We start from the raw sequence: 21,979 nt of genomic DNA on the forward strand, positions 1-21,979 counted from the left end.
CTTTATAAACACGCAGAATGCAAGATAAGAAATAATGAATACAGTCACGTTCAATTCTTGTGCATTCCACTGTACAGCTAACGGTAAATATTGCCAAGCGATATTTGTGCACTCCACTGTACAAAGGCTGTTAGCAGCTTAATTTGATGGTTTGTTTCAAACATTGAAATTCTCATTGCGTTAAACAAAGAGAATAAACACGGTTGTGGACAATTTGCTTGATAATATTTATGCATCACACTCTACAAGCCCTTAAGATTATGAGGTACTACAATGAAATGAACTGCTTGTTTGTAATGAATAAGTCCGTCACTCCGATTTACAAGTTTCCGGGAAGTTATTTGCCATCCCTGCATTTACCATTCTTGTCAATCTGAAAAACAACACAGAATTTCTTAATTGGAAATGCATTGTAGCGAAGAGCCTACAATTACGAAAGTTACAAACAATGGACAATGAAATATGTATACTGTATACTTACGGTTGGTACATGGTAACTGTTGTACTCCTTGGGACTTGGACTTGAACTAAGCGATTCAGTTTGTTTGTTCTTGAATGCTCTGTAGTTTTCCCTCAGCTGTTTGCCATACTGCAAGAAACAAGAGAACATCGGTTTTAAAAAAATCAACTTTCGATTTCCTTCAAGTAATGTAAGTTTCTATTATCCATTTTTTTCATTGTCAGACACTGGTGTGTTTTCGAAAACTGTCGGTGCTATTCGTTTTTAGCAATCTTTAAAATATTTCAACATATAATTGTCCAATTTATTGTGCGCAAGTTGGAATTCAGTCATAGTAACTTATATTTTACCTGTTATTGTTATTTTTTTGTTTGTAACAAATCATAAAAATGAAATTTAATTGAAAACGCCTTGGTGTTGCGAAGTTCAAATTTAAATAGAAACAGGATTAACTTTCTTAATAAAAACAGTTCCTTTTATTTTTGTACTTTTTCACGATGCACAGATATCAGAGATCACTTATTCTGGCACATAGCCAGGGATAGGTCTCGGGGGACTGAAGCCCTCCCACCCGAAATTCTACAAATATTTGAATTAAGTAGTGTATAGTGGTAATTAATTGTGCTTGTTTAGCAGGATTCAACATCTTGTATAGCAAGTTGTAATATCTTGAGAAATTTATCTTCAGAGCTTCTATCCTCACCACTTTTTCGTATTTAGATGGCGACTACTGATAAATGATTACCCCCCCCTCTAAATTCTGGCTACGGGCCTGCTATCATGGCACCCCTCATGTCTTTACGCTCCACTTTTACCATTCGAAGCATGAAGCATGACGTTTCCAATCTGAGTGCGCTCTTGATGTATGCATACATAGCCCATCCGTAGTGAAATGTACTGTACATGCAAGTAGTATTATGAGGGGAAAAGAGCCGCCTCCTGGGGTATCGCCACTGGCAGACTTGCTGTGGGGCCCACATAACGGCTCATTAGCCAGTCTTTTGTCATCATTAATCTTCACCGAGGCTGAAACAAAAATGGATGTCGCCGTAACTCTCTCCATTTCTCTCTTTTTTTAACTTCTGTCTGCTCAACTTCATTTTTTTTATCTTCATTACCACCCCTTCTGACAGAAGCAAGTTCTAACATGTTTCCCTCTAGCTTACGACAAGAGCTTATCCCGTATTATGCAACAGACACAAATAGCTCTTTCGGTCGACAGCGTGCGACCTGCAATTAATCTAGGAACAAGGAAAACTGGTTCATATCGTGCAGTGGCAGTGTTTGTGCTAATAACTAAACAAGAGGTAATTTACTAAGAACCTTTTTAAAAATATACTATTTACTAATTATGGGGTTCGTACGGAATGGCTTGAATTCTTGAGAGCTTGTCTTACTATTGTCATTTTGTTCCAATTACGGCTTTTTCAGAAACAAAGAATATGAATTTCTTTCAGAAGCAAGAATGACAGGGAGCTTTTTATGAACGGTTGAAAGAAAGAACGTAAGTTTCATTTTTGAGGTGTCAAAGGAGGCTAAGGAAATACTTTCGGTTATTCTGGTTTGTATTCGATTAATTTGTTTCGCTTTCTCCGATTTTTAGTCGCAACAATGAAAATGGACGGTGATGGGAAGGATATCTATCACAAAAACACATTGACAACACTACACAAACATTACTGCTTGTCTGAGCAGGACTGGAGGACACCGGACGAAATCCAGGTATGTCCTCTCAGTGCACTTGCAAAAACGCACATTCGCACGCCCCCCTCCGTTTCGCTCACAAATGTACGCCCTGTTGAAGAAGTTTCCCACCCTTGTAACTCTGCAGCCGAAAATGTCGCCACGTACATCCCTGTCCGGAAAGTGGGAAACTAAGCCCATGGACAGCCTCTCCCCTCGGGAGGTCCGAAACGAAGCCCATTGACCTCTCCCCTCGGGAGGTCCGAAACGAAGGCCAATGGACCTCTCCCCTCGGGAGGTCCGAAACAAAGCGCCATGGACCTCTCCCCTCGGCAGGTCCGAAACGAAGCGCCATGGACCTCTCCCCTCGGCAGGTCCGAAACGAAGCGCCATGGACCTCTCCCATCGGGACGTCCGAAACGAAGCGCCATGGACCTCTCCCATCGGGACGTCCGAAACGAAGCGCCATGGACCTCTCCCCTCGGGAGGTCCGAAACAAGGCCAATGGACCTCTCCCATCGGGACGTCCGAAACGAAGGCCAATGGACCTCTCCCCTCGGGAGGTCCGAAACGAAGCCCCATGGACCTCTCCCCTCGGGAGGTCCGAAACGAAGCCCCATGGACCTCTCCCCTCGGGAGGTCCGAAACGAAGGCCAATGGACCTCTCCCCTCGGGACGTCCGAAACGAAGGCCAATGGACCTCTCCCCTCGGGACGTCCGAAACGAAGGCCAATGGACCTCTCCCCTCGGGACGTCCGAAACGAAGCCCCATGGACCTCTCCCCTCGGTAGGTCCGAAACGAAGGCCAATGGACCTCTCCCCTCGGGACGTCCGAAACGAAGGCCAATGGACCTCTCCCCTCGGGACGTCCGAAACGAAGGCCAATGGACCTCTCCCCTCGGGACGTCCGAAACGAAGGCCAATGGACCTCTCCCCTCGGGACGTCCGAAACGAAGGCCAATGGACCTCTCCCCTCGGGACGTCCGAAACGAAGGCCAATGGACCTCTCCCCTCGGGACGTCCGAAACGAAGGCCAATGGACCTCTCCCCTCGGGACGTCCGAAACGAAGGCCAATGGACCTCTCCCCTCGGGACGTCCGAAACGAAGGCCAATGGACCTCTCCCCTCGGGACGTCCGAAACGAAGGCCAATGGACCTCTCCCCTCGGGACGTCCGAAACGAAGGCCAATGGACCTCTCCCCTCGGGACGTCCGAAACGAAGGCCAATGAACCTCTCCCCTCGGGACGTCCGAAACGAAGGCCAATGGACCTCTCCCCTCGGGACGTCCGAAACGAAGGCCAATGGACATCTCCCCTCGGGACGTCCGAAACGAAGGCCAATGGACCTCTCCCCTCGGGACGTCCGAAACGAAGGCCAATGGACCTCTCCCCTCGGGACGTCCGAAACGAAGGCCAATGGACCTCTCCCCTCGGGACGTCCGAAACGAAGGCCAATGGACCTCTCCCCTCGGGACGTCCGAAACGAAGGCCAATGGACCTCTCCCCTCGGGACGTCCGAAACGAAGGCCAATGGACCTCTCCCCTCGGGACGTCCGAAACGATGGCCAATGGACCTCTCCCCTCGGGACGTCCGAAACGATGGCCAATGGACCTCTCCCCTCGGGACGTCCGAAACGAAGCCCCATTGACCTCTCCCCTCGGGACGTCCGAAACGATGGCCAATGGACCTCTCCCCTCGGGACGTCCGAAACGAAGGCCAATGGACCTCTCCCCTCGGGAGGTCCGAAACGAAGCCAATCGACCTCTCCCCTCGGGAGGTCCGAAACGAAGCCAATGGACGTCTCTCATCAGGATGTCTAAAACGATTCTACTTGTAGCTTCTGAAAGCAGGGTTCTTAAAGGTCCAGGAACAATTTAAATCCGGTCCAAGTTGCGTATTGTTTCATGTCAATATGGAATTTGGACCTAATTTAAATTGATCCGCAATAAATGTTCCTGGATCGTATTTAATTTGATCCGAAAAAAAGTTCCCGGACAGAATTTACATACTTTAAACATTTTACGGTCTACAACCCTTTACACTTGCTGATTCTCTCTCCCGGACGGGAATTGAATTTATTTTCAATTCCTGGACCTTCAACGGCCCTGTCTGAAATAGATCCAGCTTCCTTACAGAACTCCCCTGTGAAAGTATAAAACAGCGCCACCTACCTTGGCCAGCCTCATGGCAGTGACCCAGCAGAGCCGGGCCCTCTCAGACTCGCACGCCAGGCACCTGAGGGCCCCTGACTCCTCGTTGTCGGGGCTCGTGGGCCTCAGGCAGATCCCGAATTCCGTGGGCGCCCGGAACTGGTTCTTTGCGTTCAGGGTCGTGTAGATATTGTGTTCACACAGGTGGGCCAACACCTGAAGCTGTCCGTTCCCCCCATCGTACACCTGGAAAGACAAAAGAAATGCGATTTATTGCAATTATCCTGTCCTAACTAATGATTAGTGTGAAATTTGCACCGTAGAAAATCGTAGTTCAGAAAGAGAGCGAAGATCGCATTCTTTGCTCTGTAGCAAATTATATCCTAAAAGGTTATGTTATACGATATGCCCGAATGAGATTTACGTTGTCTGCCAGTCAGGGTCAGTGTTGCCACAATATGAGGGCACAATTTCCCTTTCCAAGGGGTAAAATTTCCCTTTTTGCACCAATTTTTCCCTTCACCTAAGTAAATTATATAATAATTAGTAATAGTAGCAGCATTATTAGTGGTGGTGGTGGAAGCAGTAGTAATACGTAGTTAAGTATTCCTTTGAATTTGTTGTTCGTTTGAATAAAAAATATTTTATTTTTTCACATTTCAGTTTCATCACTTCCTGACGAGATGTCCCAGGTTTGAATCCGGGTTAGGAATCCATTTAATGGTTAATCCTCATGACCTCCTCGTTACTATTTATCCAAAGATGCATAAAAGCAAAGTACAATAAACTTAAAGGAGCAGTAACAAGTAGGAATAGTAAAATAAATAAATAACATAAAAATGTGGATATGAAATCCGAAATTAACATAAACTGTAATAACTGTAAAAATTTCCCTGCAATTGTGGAATTTTTAATCAAAATTCCCTTTTCCCTTATGGCTAAAATTTCGGTCCGAATTTCCCTGCAAAAGGGAAATTTCCCTTCATGTGGCAACACTGGTCAGGGTGCAACCTGCACTTTTTTATGATGAGCTACACGAATCTTTCTATGGCAATGCAGATAACGAAAGGAAAGGAGAAACACTGACAGCAAATCTCGCTCCAATATCCTCTTTAGAATCGATCACCTAAAAATGACTGACAGAAAACACAACACGTGGAAGCACTGTATATATTTGGATTTGTGATAATTGAGATTATGCTTCTCACTTTCAAGTTTAATTTCTTTATTTTTTTTCGGAATACATGTGAAGGGCCAGGGGGAAAAACGATGAATGTTCATTCGAGACAATTTGCCAGGAAATGAAAAACAAAGTATTTCTTTCCATAAGAACGTTAATATATGCCAAAATAATAATGCGTTTTTCAGGCACTTCTCATCGTTTCCCAACCAAGGCCGTTCTCATTCTTATAGTACAGCTTCTGAACTATCAGATGGCGTTGCGATCTCAAAATGGGCGAAAAATCGACATTCATCGTTTTTCCCCCTGGCCCTTCATGTAAAAACGGCGGAATAACACGTCAATGTAACCCTTGAATCCTCTACAATCCCCATCCAATGTATGCAACACGTCCGTCCGTTGTGTAATGCGGATTGCATAACCCCAAGTTCAACCCACTTCTGATCGCGTATGCCGGGCCTCCATTATAAACAATTAGCATATATTTCTGTTCTGGGAAAGACATTGCCGCCAAGCTCCCAACTCTGGTACTGGCCAATGCTAACAACACTCGCAGGACTTTATTCTCATCGCCTCGTTGTACCCCGAGCAGTGGCATGAAGGTGAGCGTTCGTTTTTTCCCCTTCTTTTTGTAACGCCCGTGTCCACATACCGCAACAGAAGGGCCATTGTTGAGGCGACTATTCAAGCGCTGTGCCATGAAGAATTCAATAGAGATATCGCCTGCCCGATCTCCCGCCTTCGGGCATTGCATTTGTTGCTACGGGGAAACAAACCACTCGCATGCGGTGCAGAGTTGCCAACTACATATAATTTTCTGTAGAATAGGTGCGCGGAGACTTTTCGTCGAATGTTCTCTTGTTTGTGGTCGCTCTATACGTAATTATTATTTTAGTAGTCAGTCCCCATTTTGGCATCTTTTCCTGCCTTTGATGTTCTTTTTTATATGAATACTGGGTCAAAGAGGGAGGGTGCTTATGACACACACCAACCCCCCTTGGGCATGTCATTGGTTGAAGCAAAGGTGAACTTCAGGAATGTTAGTACTTCAGCTTCTCTCCGAAAAAGATCCTGGTATAGTGGAACCACAAGCAAAAAAACCTGCGCAGAAGCACATCGCGCCGGCGGGTGCAAGAAAGGGCAGGGGGAAGCAACATTCGCGCTGGCTCACGTCAGCGTTGCCAGGCCTATTGATTTCTCGGGAGAATTCCTTAATAAACTATTGCTATGGAACCTCCAACGGCCAGCTTAAAAACACGTTTCCTGCTCATCTTACTTGAACATGGAGGGGAGATGTGGAGTGTAACTCCACTCAGCCGTGAAAAGTGCTGTTTGAACTGTGAAATTATGTCAAACGTTACTCAATTTTGCTAGACATTATTTTATTACTTTTACTACATTACTATTTTTAGATGGCTGTATTTTATCCCTCCCTAAACTCTATTTAAATTTTAGTTATTTTACGTCGCTTTTGTGCCTCTACGGGTAAGTACGACAATATGGATGAATGAAAAACTGATTAAATGGATGATGTGACACAAACACAGTGAAACGTCCTTGCCTTACGAGGTAGAAACACTGACTTCGTAGCGTGGGCAAATTATGTTATACATGTATCTGTTTGTAAGTGTGTGTGTGTATTTCTAGTAGATGGGGAGGATGGGTGGCACCCTAGCATAAGCGTTGCTATCTTGAATTATTGATAGCTGTACACCGAACACCAGCAGAAGGCAAATTGATTTGTTATTGTTAACATTCGACTTGAAAGATTGTGGGAAATCGCCGACAACGAAAGGCGGCACGTTAGCTTCAACTGTGAACACAACTTTCTACCATTTCCTGTCATAAAAATTCCTCGCGATAATAGAGGCATCGCAAACCCCTTGTGTCGGTGCTGAGAAAGGACAAATTTGAGGGTGTTTTCCACGCACCCTCTAACCGGAAAATGCGGAAGAGATGAAAGATGTTGGTCGGTTCCTTCGGGCGGTTTACTTTATTTTGTTTGAAACATGTCCACTCCTGAAATGGAGATCTTCGGTATATTTTCGCCAAACACAGGGTGCTGGGTTTAGCACCACAAAAGTATCTGTGACCTTTACACCGTAAACAATGCGCGCCACTCCAGCTTCACTCCCCTTGCCCCCCCCCCCCCCCCCCCCAGTGCGCACGACTATGCCGCCCCCAAGAACGTCGTTCATCCGCTACTATTAGATCATCGGATTTTGTAGCAGATCTTCTGGTTTCCCAAGGAACAATCTCCCGAATTTTTCAAATCTGACCTGGCAACACTGTCCCGAACAACGATAACGGCAGGGAAGTTGCGCGAACGCTTTGGACGGAAGGTTTTTTTCCTTGTGGTGGAATTATCAATAAGTAACGTACCGAAACTCAGAAACTCTTCAAATGAAAATACTAATAGACAAATAACACCGTGAATACAACATTTAGTTTCAGGGTTAAAATCTGTATAAATATAAGGAGCATATAATTTCAAAGTACAAAGTGAGAAAGTTGACATTTTATCGTTAACACAACGAAGAAACATTCATTTACTACCATTTAAGATACGAACTACAACCGCGTGAATATATATAATAGAAACTGCAAGACTACTTGGAGTTTATTGAGATTAAAAATTAATTACAACTAGTGCTTTGTTTCCCTCCTGATCTACGCTTAGCTGTTATTATATCATAGATAAACGTTTGCTTTGTGAAAGTAATGAGTACTCAGCCTGTTCAAGATTTGTTGATTGCAGGTCGATTAATCTAATGTTTCATCAGCACCATCTATTGAGTATGTTCACAACTGGGACAAATTCCACAGATCAATTTGGTAATACAGTGGGATCCATGAGTATTACTGTGCAAATTGTCCATCACCATGCTCTGCACTTTATTTGACCCAATTAGAGCTTCAAGAATTAAAAGAAAACTCAAAACAAGCTGTTGACAACTTCTTCACCAGCATACATAAAATCCATCGTTAAAAACATGTAGTATGTAAAAGAAAAAAATAATGAAAATAATAATGGACAATTTGCTCATGACGTTGCTTCCTATGCAGTCTTGGCAGGTCCCAACGAACTGTGAAGGACCACGGACGTGTGGTATCAGCGAAAGAAATGGTTATCGACTATTTCTGCATGCAAGAGGCATTGTTCTTGAAGTCGGGGACGAATAATGCAGATTCAATCTTGTGGAGAACAAAGGAAGGTTGCATTTACGGTATTCCGCCTGTGGAACAATGCTTCCTGCTCAATCTAACTAACGACCACTAAATCTAAAAGTCACCGGGCGTATACATGGGTCGGTCACTGACACACATTCTGGAGCAATGATCGCCCAGCTCGGGTATTCTCTTGCAAGAACTGGTGCACAGATGGCGAAATTTAATTGATTTCGTTCTTCAATGCATTGGAGATTCGAGAACAGGCTGAGCCACGCTTGAAAATGGGTCATAGCAAAGGCTAAAAACATCTTAGAACGCCAAACATTACTGAATATGACCAAAAAATGGACGAAACAGCCACATATCGATATTTCATTACGACAGAGAATGCAAATTGTCCCTGACTATTTTCATTAATTTTTCCTCGCATCCTAAGTGTTTCTAAGAACTAGTTTTTCATGTACGCTAGTGAAGAGTTTCTCAGTAGATGGTTTGGCATTTTTTTTTCAATTCATGAAGCTCTCATTGCGTAGACAAGAATAACCATGGTGAGGAACAATTTACGTGGTAATACTTATGCACCCGATTGTACTTGAATTTTTGTTCATTTTACGTCGTAAATTCCAGATTTTCAAGGCGAATTTTCCAAAAATTCAAAGAGGAAAAGCAATAATTCGTGCAATAAATATTTATTTGTATTCATATTTTACGCTAATATTTATGAAATAGTTCCTTATGCACCTTATTAAGTAAGTGAATAATTTATGCTCTCTCCTCGGACATCTAAAATGATTAATCTCTTATCCAAGTAATCTAAAATTAACAAAAAACGTAAGCGTTAATGCAGATTGTAACTTTTAAAGTTGCAATAGTTGATCACCTTCCTCCTTGAAATCGAGAATCATCGATTAATCTCGAGACATCCAAGTGAGCGTTCATTAAGTTGAGAGTAAATAGCAAGCGTTCCAACTTTTGTATCGTTTAAAATGAAATATACTGAAACACAATTTTAACCTTCATACTTAATTGTTTCGCGTGACAGTTTTTTCAAGTTTAAGGCTTTAGTTTGAATTTTAAGTTTATAATGTAATGAAATTAACATTAATTTTGTTGTACATTTCATGCAAGAAACACGTTTTACCGAGTTACAGCTTACTTAGAATTAAGTAAAAGTAACTTCGTTCCTCTATAAAGTAATAGTTCTGCTTTTCAAAAGTAATATTTCAAACACAATGACAAGTATATGTTTGTGAAAGTGTCCGTTCAGTTTCTTGTATTATGTTTTAAGTTCAAATATTTTGTTACACCTGAAACGCAAAATGAGTTTCTTGCAATTTACTACGTACTACAGCACTGTTTGTTAAGAAGCAAGAACTTTGCTTTGCTAAACAAATCAACTTGTCTGACACTTGAGCACAGCATAATTCGCAACTGCAAAGAGGACACAAACGCGCGATCTGAAAGTGTGTCGCGTACTTCTTCCTGGCTTTTGAAACGTCAATCACACCCCCTTGTCGTGTTACTGTGGTACTTGCCGACAGCTGACTATCATGCACTAAAAGTAGCACGCACAGACTTGCTGTTGTCTCCTTGCAATTCCGCTGCAGTCTTTGTTGGCAGCACCTGTCCACGCCCAGCCACAGAGTTGCATTCTGGCAAAGAGAAAGTCACCACAACTGCAGGGTACTCGGAAGTAGAACAGAAGGCACGGTAGTTTTTGTGTTGCACACTTGCACTGTTACCAGTGATGAGCTTGAATGAAGCAATTTCAAAGTTCGCTATGTTCTAACTGTGGCAGATAGTAACATAACTCTCGGAAAAGGAATTTCAAATGTGTTGTTGCTATGCGGCCAATGTGTCCGACTTCCAACTTGTTTGGCAAACATTTTGCATTTATTTTATAAGAAAATAATCAAGAACACGAGAACGGGACAATCACTGCAATGTTCAAGAGCGATATGAAAATATTATGTATGAATTAGTGGGTGACCTACATGTATCTACACAGCAGACGAAAATTCTAATTATAGTTAATATGTAATGATTTTGATGCCAAATTAATATTAGCACTCTACGAAATATATTTGTTTTTGTTTTTTTTAAATGAGGTTTCATCAGTTTCAATTGTCATTTTCTTTCAAGTCCCAAGAATACATACATCTGTATGTTGACATATTTTGTTAGATAATTCTTACAATTCAAAATCAACAGTCCAATAAATACAATTGTTACGGACATATGCTCTTCCTCCGCCTGACCAGTTTCTAGGTAGAAACGGCTTCCCGAAGGAAAAAGAAAGATCTCTAACTCCCTTGCCCCCGTGGCTCCCCGCTGCAATGATTGAAAGCCCAGGCTTTCAGGTCCCCCAGTCTATCTCCTATAGGACAGATAGGGGATTGGTTTCTCATAGATTTTTTTGTAAATCCTCTAAAGAACTCTGGGTAAAATTTTCTGCAGTACTTATGTTCTCTGTATTTACACAACCTTTTACACGTTGTACAATATGTATGTACAATATGGGATGTAGTTTTATTATTTATGAAATGGGAAAGTGTTATGTGAAGACAATAGGTAATGTTTTTCTTTTTTTTTTTTCCAAATATGGAATATATAATGATTAAATTACAAATATGTGCTCAGGCTCTCTCTCACTCGTTTTAGTAGTGTTTTATTTAAATATACTACTCTTGGCCTCTAACAGTCATAAATACGGATGTATTTATTTGGGTAAGACAACGCGTGTTCATATTGTTGTTGGTTTGGTTTATTTTACTTCGCTTTTCTGCCACATTTGGTTATCGCGAAAATGAGGATGTGATGATATGAAATTGATGAAGGGGCCTCATATGAACAATCCCGGCCAGGATTCGAACCCGTGAAGAGTGCGCATTCTTATCCTGTGTGTTGTACTCTGCAGCGAATAATGAAATAATTTGGAATGAAAAATGTATCTCAGAACTCAAAAAGCCAAATGAATATTATTGAAGAAACTACAAAAAAGCGTGTTTTGTTACCTGTTTTGTTTCTGTGCATAAAGTGTGCTTAAAACACCAAATCAACCAACTGTGGGGGAGTGGTTACCACAACGCGCTACGACACCAGGAGTTCCGGGTTCGAACCCCGACCTGAGCATGGGTGTTCTTTGTGTTTGTCCCTTCATTAATTTTATCGCATCATCTTCGCAATTAACCAAATGTGACAAAAAAGCGACGCTAAGTAACAAAAATGAAATCAAATCATTGGTTGATTGCTCGATTTGGTTTATTGTACTTCGCTTTTCCGCCACTTTTGGTTAATCGCGAAGATGGTACGATAAAATTGATGAAGGGCAAGGGACACACTCAACGAATACCCATGGTCAAGCCGAGATTCGAACCCAGGATCTCTGGCTTAGTAGTCAAATCAAATCTTTTTTTATTTTCGAATGTGGGTGGGAGTTACGTATACTTTCTTTTAGTACTAATTCATCATTTTGCAATCATTTCCTGTTATTGACATTCTTTTTTTAGGGATACTGGGCTCTAAAGGAGGGATGGGTGTGACCCACACCAACCCCCCAACCCCCTTCAGCACGCCACTGACTGCTACCCCAAGTGTCGACGTCACCGGGTTTGCCTCATAACTTAGTTCATGCTGCACTACACAAAAGCACGTACATTAAAGGTTTAAAGGAAAGAAAACCTTGTACCGTACATAAAATGTTAATACTATAGTGAACGAATTTTAGCACACAGTGAAATAACTGCGACTAATACAATAATACAAACAGCTGAGGTACATTTCTTTGTGTTCCAAAAAACTGGGGGTGGGGAGCAAGCAAGGACAGTTTATTCTTCTTGGTAGATAAGGTTTAGCATAGTGTGGGAGCGAAAGTGGCAAAAAGTAGGTGGGCACCTGCCACCTCCCTCGCCCTCTAATCGCGGCCACTGGCTTTTATAGTACATAAGATTATGTAAATTAACATTTGTTTTAACAAAAAATATTCAGTTTACAAGTTCATCGTAAATATATGTTCCCTACAACAGGCTTTCTAGTCCCGATTAGCCTTTATTGTTGTTCATTCATTCATTCGTTGTTTTCTGCCTAATTGTCAGGTTTTTCACTGCAATCTCCAGCTTTCCCTATTCTCTGCCTTACGCTTCGTAATAGCATACGACCCAGTTAATTTAATATCATCCATAAGCTGATATCTCTATCTTCCACGGACTTTTCCTCCTTCAACCATTCCCTCCAAGGTATCCCTTAGCAGGTAATGCCACAAAAATACGCCTACAGTGGTTGGCGTATCCCTTATCCCCTTATCTATTAACTCACAGATAGAAAAAATCGCCTACAAAATAGCCTAAATGCAATAAACGCAAAACAAGATGTAACGCCATTACTGTGCCAGGCACGCGATCGAATTTAAAAACTTTTGGTTTTCGTACACCGAGCGACCACATCGATTGCATTTGACTCAGTTTCGTGGAAAGAGGGGCAGGTTGACAGATAACCGTAGCGTGAGAATGGCATGATTGTGTTAAGCAAGTCAGTCACGTGAAGCAAGGAAATCCATTCGCTGCTTCGTCTGTTGATTGTGATGTAATCCACCAGGCACTGCGTAAAACCAAAGGAAAAACATTTATACTCTTCTAGGAATCCGCTCGTGTCTTTGAACTTGTTCTTGCGGAAGAAAACTGGTTCTGTGTCAACTTCTGTTTATGCTCAGCTAGGCTAATCAAATAGAACATACAGTAGGGTCAGATCCTCTCTGTGCCTCAAGCGGGTATCGAACCCGGGACGCCTTGATCGCAAGGCGAAGCGTTGCCACTACCAACCTCGGCCTGTCTCCAAGGTGACACCAAGTTTGTTGTGCTCAAGGACATACTGGCAGCAAGGTTAATGTATTATACTAGAATGCAAAGCAATGAAACAGCGTCGCAATATGCAGATATTAAGCACCTGAATAAGAACAATTTCTAGGATGTTTCCCGTAGGTGGAAAAATGAATGTGGAAATCACTAGCGCCATCATACGGTTGGACGGAAACTTGAAGTTACCAAACCATGGACAAGTAACAGGCTCTAACGATTGGTCCGCGGCCGATATGAAACTCGTAAAGTGATTTAGTAAATTTCAATAAATTACATTGTAGAGATACATTGTTTGTATCACATTTTGTGTTTATACTACAAACTAGTGAACCAACAACAACAAAAAAATCTTATCGCTAATTTTAAACGCCGTACCAGTGTGTATATTCGATTTATTTGAAGCAGTGCTCGAAGTGATTTTCCCAGCTGGGGGATGCTTGGTCAAGTTTCGGGATATGTACCTCCGGAAATCTTTATGAAAGTCTTAACTGGGGGAATAGCATCAACTGACACCAGAAACGCGCATTTTGTACTCGGGAACAATATAAGACCATAAGGAACTATGTAACAAAAACAGTAAAAGATGCGAAAAGAAATTATATCCTTACGCAGATCTATTCCGATAAATATTCAGGCAATAACAAATTCAAGATTTTCAGGTTCTTAACTGGAAATGATAGCAAAAGCCAATCCATCGCATCTATTGAACATAACAATGAAACAATTACGGAAGATGCGAGGGTGTCGAACGTCCTCAATGACCACTTTGCTAACGTCGGTAAGTCAATATCCAACACATTCACTAACAATTTAAGGGCGAAGAAAAATGAAAGTAGCAAACAAAATGAAAAAGACGCTAAATATCAAGAAACCAGCTTCAGTTTTAAGCCCGTCTCAAGTGATGACGTTATGAAAATTCTTCAAAAACTTAACCTCAGAAAAGGTCCAGATTTCAATGAAATAAGTAATCGCATAATATATCTACTCGCCCCATGGATTGTCGAACCTCTCACAGATATAATTAATTCATCCTTAAAAAGCGGAATCTTTCCTAACACTTGGAAACACGCAAGGGTCACACCTATATTTAAAGGGGGGTCCCCGACGCAAGTTAATAATTATCGCCCCATATCAATTACTTCCTCATTAAGCAGGATTCTTGAAAAGGTAATAGACAAGCAATTAGAACAATACTTACATTCTAACAATCTACTGACAGATAGACAGTTTGCTTTTAGAAAAAATCGCTCGACAGAATTACTCGTGCACGAACTGATACATAACTGGAGAAATATATTAGATCGTAAAGGGAAGCAATACATTGGCATTATTTCTCTAGATATCAGTAAAGCATTCGACAGTGTTCAACCAAATTTATTAATACAGAAATTACATCAGCAATTTAATTTCTCTGCCCTTGCATGCAACTGGATCGAAAGTTATTTATGGAATAGGAGAATCGACACAAAAGTAGGCAACTCGATTTCAAACCGTGTAAATGTATCTTTCGGTGTACCACAGGGATCTATTCTAGGTCCTAAACTGTTTAACATGTTTGTGAATGACATCGTAGACAGGGAATTTGGGTTTGAATTATATTTGTACGCAGATGACTGCCTCCTGTACTGCGCGTCAAGCAAATTAGAAAAAGTAATTTCAAATATTGAGGAAAATATGCCCGAAGTTCTTGAGTGGTATCAAGCAAACATGTTGAAAGTGAACGAGTCTAAGACGCAAGTATTAATACTATCCAGTAAAAATAATAACAATACGCTAATTGACAACATTAAAATAGGAAATTTCAATATAAAACCATGTGAATCTCTAAAATATCTCGGTATGCACCTAGATAAAAGTTTATCCTTTTCACAACATGTAAAAAGAATGTGTTCACGCGCAGCACCTAAAATCAAGCAGTTTCAATTTGTCTGCAAATATGTACACCTTGCCCACAAATTAGCGTTCTACAAAGCATTTATTAGGCCGTTACTTGAATACTGTTCCTCTGTACTTTATGGGATTAATAGAAATAACACCACGAAACTAGAGAAAATGCAAATTTGGGCTATTCGTAGCATAAGAAATACAGCGCACACGACCTCACGTGCAAGCAGAGAAGAACTCCAATTACCCACGCTGGAATCCAGACGAAAATATGCATTTCTACTAAAAATTCACCAGGCAATTAACAAGCACCACCACTTATTAAAGGACAAAGTAATGATATCTAGTAATAGAAATTATCCCAATCTGCGATCCAACAACACCAACAGTATCCGAGTACCAAAATGTAACAAGGCAAGATACGGATCAAAATCCCTGTCATCACTGGCAAGTAAAGCGTGGAATCAACTGCCTGTAAATTGCAGAAAGGAGAGAAATTTGGCCACATTTAAACAACAAATTAGGACATTAATTTATGAATACTGACACTGTGCCTATTCTACCTCATTTCTTCCTTCATAAAACGTAGCTGCAAAAAATGTTTATTTTAGTCTATTTCTTATATTTTTCAATTATATAAATTTATAATATTCCATTGTATGTATACTTATAAACAAATAGCATAACTGTATATTAATTCATGTAGGGCAAAAAGCTGTTTTTGTTGTTCGGAATCAATGTAAAAAAAATGTAAGCTTAATTGTAACCCTACTTTAATAATAATAAATAATAATAATAATAAGTGTCGCATAAGTGTGTTCCGTTACATGATTTTCTATCTGCACAGTGCAACACTTTCGTATTAGTTTCACGGATAAATTCACCTTCTACCGTAGTTACGTCATCACTAAGAAATACAATCCATCTACCCAACCTTATTTCTAATAACCTTGACTGCTACACTATCGGTCACGACCTCAATTTCCTCTGATATGCAATGGAGTTCCATAAAATATACAAGCAATGGTTAAGGTGGATTCGACACAGGTCGGTCTGTCCGTAAAAATTCAAGGAGCGTGGTTAGTCACTGTATTGAAGCACTTCATTTTATGAAGAACAATTTAAACAATTTGCTATAATAATACCTTGCTAACATATGCATAAATTTACGCTGAATTATCATTGTAAAGCCTCGCTTGGATATTTGTAACATGAAATTTTACGTTCACAAAAGAACATACCCGAGTAATAAACTTACTTAGCAGATGAGCGTTAATTTCAATAACATTTTAAATACACCACATTCTAAGTCAAGACACGTCTTCTTATAACCAAAGATCATGTAAATATACGAGGGAGTTTGACTGCGCTGGTGGTGGATAATTTGATCCTAAATATGTTGGTCCTGCTAATTGACCTGTACCGTAGAACAATCTTGTTGACTGAACAAATTGTTAATTCGCATATAATCAAACTTGATACAAAAATACGATCGGATTGCATCTATATTTCAGCAACGTGTTGATCTCATGTTTGAAAATTTCACGAGTAGAAATTTAATCAGTTTTCATGACGTGTTTACTAATGCTTCTAGACATAACCTATTGATTTTAGTTATTACTAATATGCAACTCTCCAGAGTCCTGTATATGATCGCTTTGACGTTTGCACATCAGCATTATAAGAAGTGATGTTTGCCCGCATGGATCAAACCAAGCTTTATGGGTTAGCCACAGACTGTAGAAGCGCGTTCACTGGCTACCACATTGACGTCATACGCAACTCTACACAACCACTCTCCACTCTGCACGTCGCTTTGTCGCCAGATAGCGTGACCATCGATACATGGACCTTAATGCGATAAATTTAAACTAAGTGCTCTCAATACACTGTTAGTAAACATTAAGTCACCCCACAAGATGTCCCACAAGTGTTGTGTGCATTTTAAAGCTTAATATTTGAAGGTGCATGTGCTAAGTGTGTAATTTTGATAAGAACACTAATAGTGTACCAGAGCAAACTTCAAAATTACAATTAATTTATTAATTAATTCGGTAAATATATATTTTGGCTGTGAATGTCTGACATGGCTATTTTAGTGTTTCTGTCACTGACAAACCAACTACAGATAAATATTGCTCAATAATTTAATAATTTCACAAGTTTATAATAAACTGCTTGTGATGGCAGATCATGAACTTTCAGTAAATTTCACATATAATTTTTCCGCATTTCAAAAAGCTTGTCAACATATTTCTTTATAGCCATCAATCTGAGAATTTACTACCAGTGCCCAGATCTTGAAGAAATAGTGTTAAAAAGTAAAGACAGTGTTTCACGGAAGACCTTCAATAGTCAGTGCTCGAAGCGGTGGGATGTTATAACCCCAGTTAGCAAAAACTTCACAAAGCTCCCCCAGCTGTCTCATTGTTACTATGTTAAGCCATAGGAGCATCACCCTAGCTAACCTCAAGGCTCGTCCTAATATCCCCCCAGCTAACATTTTCCACTTCAAGGGCTGACTATAGTCACTACAACTTCCCAAATGCTACTAGTAGTTGATCACTGTATTGTATGTAAACTGGTCTTTGGGTTTATTCATCTTGGCCGTGTCCGAAAGATGCCTTGGATTGGAAACGAAAATTTTTCGAATTGCACTTCGACTGCAGCGCCTAACACGGTTAGTAGATACAACAAAGAACATGTTGTTTTCCCGCGTTACAAATACTTATTTTCACAGAAATCACATAACATTTTAAATAGTTCTTACATCTCCACATAATATAAGAACTACAACCAGCACCTGGCTGACTTTCCACTTCAACGATTTCAAACAAGTGTGCATTGAAGCTTACTTCATGCTGCAGGCTCCATTAATTGGCGCTTTCAAACTGTACCAGGTGACGTCACTTCCGGCAAGACCGTATTTCTAGCCTGCTTTTTGGACGTTTCGGACACTGCTTAATATATCGTTGATAGAAAGTTTAGAAAGAGTAGCCTATTTTGCCACTTTTTTATTCATCATCTTTAGACTCGTAAATTCACTCTGACGAAAAGATTGCAGGTAGTGTCGTTAAAGTCTTGCTCTTCCAAACCATATCAGTTCGAGAAGCAAGTTCATAACGGAATTAAAAACTTCAATGGCTCGTTTAGGTTCTATAAATCCATCTGGCTGCTCTGATCACTCAGCAAGGAAGGAAGACTGAATTATTGAAGCTACGGTTCATCACGCATTGATCCCGTACGCGATCCTGTAGAGCAGGGGTTTCCAACTGGCGGCCCGCGGGCCGCATGCGGCCCCCGTTGCCTTTTTCTGCGGCCCGCGAAGCCAGTTTGCAAAATACATTAATTTTATTTATTTTTATTAAAATACGTTCTTTTTTACTGAAGGAACGTATGCTCTGTGAAGAAAGACAATATCACAGGTAGAATTGATTTTGCAGTCAATAATGATAATCAGAAGAATCTAAAGTGACGTAACTTTCTCTTCACGCCATGCATTCCATCCCTTCGCAATGTGGAATGAACTCGTCTGCTTCCGCGAAGGCTTCACTCTTTGTGTTCAGAAACAAACTGCAGAGATGCGCTATAGAGATCTGTTTTACTACGCACGAAGTACGAAGAGATTTCCAGTGTTCCAACTCGGATTGTACTGTGACTGATTGTTAAAGTTTGTGCAAATATCGAAATGAGCAATATCTCCAAAAAACGCAAGATTGAAAATTACAATAGCTTCTCTCCAACTTGAATTGTGTGATTTGCAAGGCGATGTGTTCCTTCAAAGTAGGCAAGAAAAGGGCCAGAGTTTTTCAAATACCTTTCAAAAGAACGCTTTCCAAACCTTCGTAGTTTTGGGCAAAGAATGACATCGATGTTCGGCAGCACATACAAGTGTGAAAGTGTTTTTTTTCTTCAATGAAGTTCATCAAGAACCGCTACAGAAGCAGACGGGCAGATTCTTCACTGCTTCACCTTCTGAGACTTTCAAATACAGAAATTCAAATACAACTTTAATAAAATATGCAGATCGGGCTCAATTTTCACATTGAACACTTACTAGAGTCGCAGAGCTATATGAAAGCGGCTGACCTTGAACAAGCCTCGATGCGCAGTAGCAAAAGGAGGCGGTGGAGACTGCCGTGGAAAACGCGCGATGTCGTTCTTTTGTTTTTCGAGCGGCAAGAATCGGTTTGGTTTTCGTTGTGACTGTTCGTGTTTCTTCAGTGTGATCACAAAAATTTGTCAATATACTTGTGCAAGATGGCTACAGAAATACCTAAGCGTCGTGTTCTACACAAACAAGCGCGAGATATGGTGTACAAAGTTTATCAGTTCTTCCAAAGTGAATCTCGCAGTGCAGACAGTGCCTCGTGTTCGTCAGGGAGCAGTGTTGCCAAATGTCAGGGGCGTACAGCGGCTGCATGTGGGATAGGTCTGCGTACAGTTCAGACGATTGCGAAGGAAGCCAGGTCGTCGATTGGTGATACAGGGTCGGTTTCTTTTCGCTCGCCTGGCAAACGTCGTAATCGACGAAAGAATGTTACGCACTTGGACGATTTTGATAAGGGGGTATTGCGTAATATTATATTTGATATGTACGCAAATGGCGAATTTCCTACTGCAGTGAAACTTAGGGCTAAATTGAAGGAAGCTATCGGGTTTGCAGGCAGTACGTGGTCAGTGTTAAAAATTTTGAAAAACATGGGGTTCAGATATAGGAAAGGCAACGACGGGAGGAAATTTTTAATGGAGAGGGGTGATGTTGTAGCTGCGAGAGTGATCTTCCTCAGAACCATGCACGAAATCAGGAAAGCTGGTACTGCAAATATATACTATTTAGATGAAACCTGGGTCAACCAGAATCACACGAAGACGAGCTGCTGGAGAATGAGTGATGGTTCTGGTGGGTTAAAGGTGCCATTAGGAAAAGGTGCTCGTCTTATAGTGTGTCATGCGGGTTCAGCTGCTACAGGCTTTGTGCCCCAAAGTAAATTGGTTTTCCGCTCCAAAACAAACAGTACTGACTATCATTCAGAAATGACGTCTGCCGTGTTTCGAAAGTGGTTTTGCGAGCAGTTCTTGCCATTTCTCGCCCCCGAATCCGTGATTGTAATGGACAACGCGAGCATACATTCCTTGCAAGTGGATAAAACGCCTTGTTCGAACACAAGGAAGGCGGATATTATGGCATGGCTCTGTAACAAGAACATTCCCCACACAAGCACGCAAACCCGAGCAGAATTGTTGCAGTTGGTGAAACATCATACACCAATTCACAAAAGTTACGAAATCGATATAATAGCAAGAGAATATGGTCACAGAGTTGTTCGTCTCCCACCTTATCATTGTCAGTACAACCCGATTGAAATGATTTGGGCCCAGGTGAAGGGGTACGTAGCTGACAAGAACAAGACTTTCAAAATTGCCAACGTACAGAAACTGACTCACGAAGCAATAGACAGAATAGGTGTTTCCGAGTGGACAGATTGTGTGGCTCACGCAGAGAAAATACAAGAAGATGACTTCCAGCGTGAAATAGTCAGAGACGATATCATCGAGAAGGTCATTATAAATTTGCAAGACACGGATTCCGAAGAACTTGAATCAAGTGAATCAATGAAGGATTCTTATTTGTATGGTGTGCCTTTTAATTTCTTTCAATTCATCAATAAGTATTGGGTTTTTGTGAAATAAATTGTAATTATACAATTTTGATTTGTAATTCCATTGTTTTATTGCCTCATTTTAGAAAGTTAGGTCATGCGAAAGTACTACATTTTCAGTTCAGTACTTACAATTTTTGTAATTTTTAACCCACCCCCCCAAAAAAAATGCGGCCCGCCTATCAAGTGCTGGATATAATTTTGGCCCTCGGACCTTTTGAAGTTGGAAACCACTGCTGTAGAGAGTCGATCGCCAGTGCGATTCTTTCTAGATGGACATTTTGTCGGATACTCTTTCCAAAGTATCTGAATCGCATGTTTTACGCATGACATTGAAGACGGATGACTCTCTAAACTACCACCTTCAAACAACGAGAAAGGTTAAGCATATTGATTACTGGTATGTCGCAGTAATGAAGTTGTGGGCATATTTACAAGATATCATTCATTTATCAGACTATTTTTTATATAATTTTCGTAAATCTCTGTTCATAAATTACGCTCACTATTCATTAATTCACAGGTTGGTGTGGATTGTTTTTGTTCGTTTTTCTGCCACTTTTGGCTAATTTCGGAAGATCAGGATTAGTGATGATATGCTGAAAATGATGAAGGAACACTCGTAAGGGGGGAGGGTCAGAGGGGGCACTTGCCTTCTCTCAGATATTGTGGAAAAGTTAAAGTAATTCGAAAACTTACAGAAATTAACTGCCATGTCCAACAAAAAAACGAAAGCTTTTTAACAGACACATTTGAATCATGTTGACTACCGTACTTAGGGGTGTGTCGGATGTTTGGTTCGGATGGGATTGGGGAGGGGAATTTCAAAATTTCCCGACGCTGGAAAATCTCTAATTCTACACATTATTTTCCCCCTCAAGTAATTGTTTTTGCACTTCCTGGAATAAAAACTACTAATTGCAAGAAATTTCAG

General features: G+C 40.9%; 1 protein-coding gene across 1 annotated transcript in view; it reads right to left on the reverse strand.

The window, feature by feature from the left end:
• LOC145981605 (growth factor receptor-bound protein 10-like) overlaps positions 1–21,979 on the reverse strand; it is a 272,875-nt gene that overhangs the window by 23,128 nt on the left and 227,768 nt on the right. The window contains exons 8-9 of the mRNA XM_083114966.1: positions 4,316–4,540; positions 482–589 (exon numbers count right to left, since the gene is read on the reverse strand). Of these exons, the coding sequence (XP_082971092.1) occupies positions 482–589; positions 4,316–4,540 (333 nt within the window). The remainder of the gene's footprint in view (positions 1–481; positions 590–4,315; positions 4,541–21,979) is intronic.

The sequence above is a fragment of the Lepisma saccharinum genome, chromosome 29 (genome assembly GCF_977018435.1).
Source record: "Lepisma saccharinum chromosome 29, izLepSacc3.1, whole genome shotgun sequence".
In the NCBI taxonomy this organism is placed as follows: Eukaryota; Metazoa; Arthropoda; class Insecta; order Zygentoma; family Lepismatidae; genus Lepisma; species Lepisma saccharinum.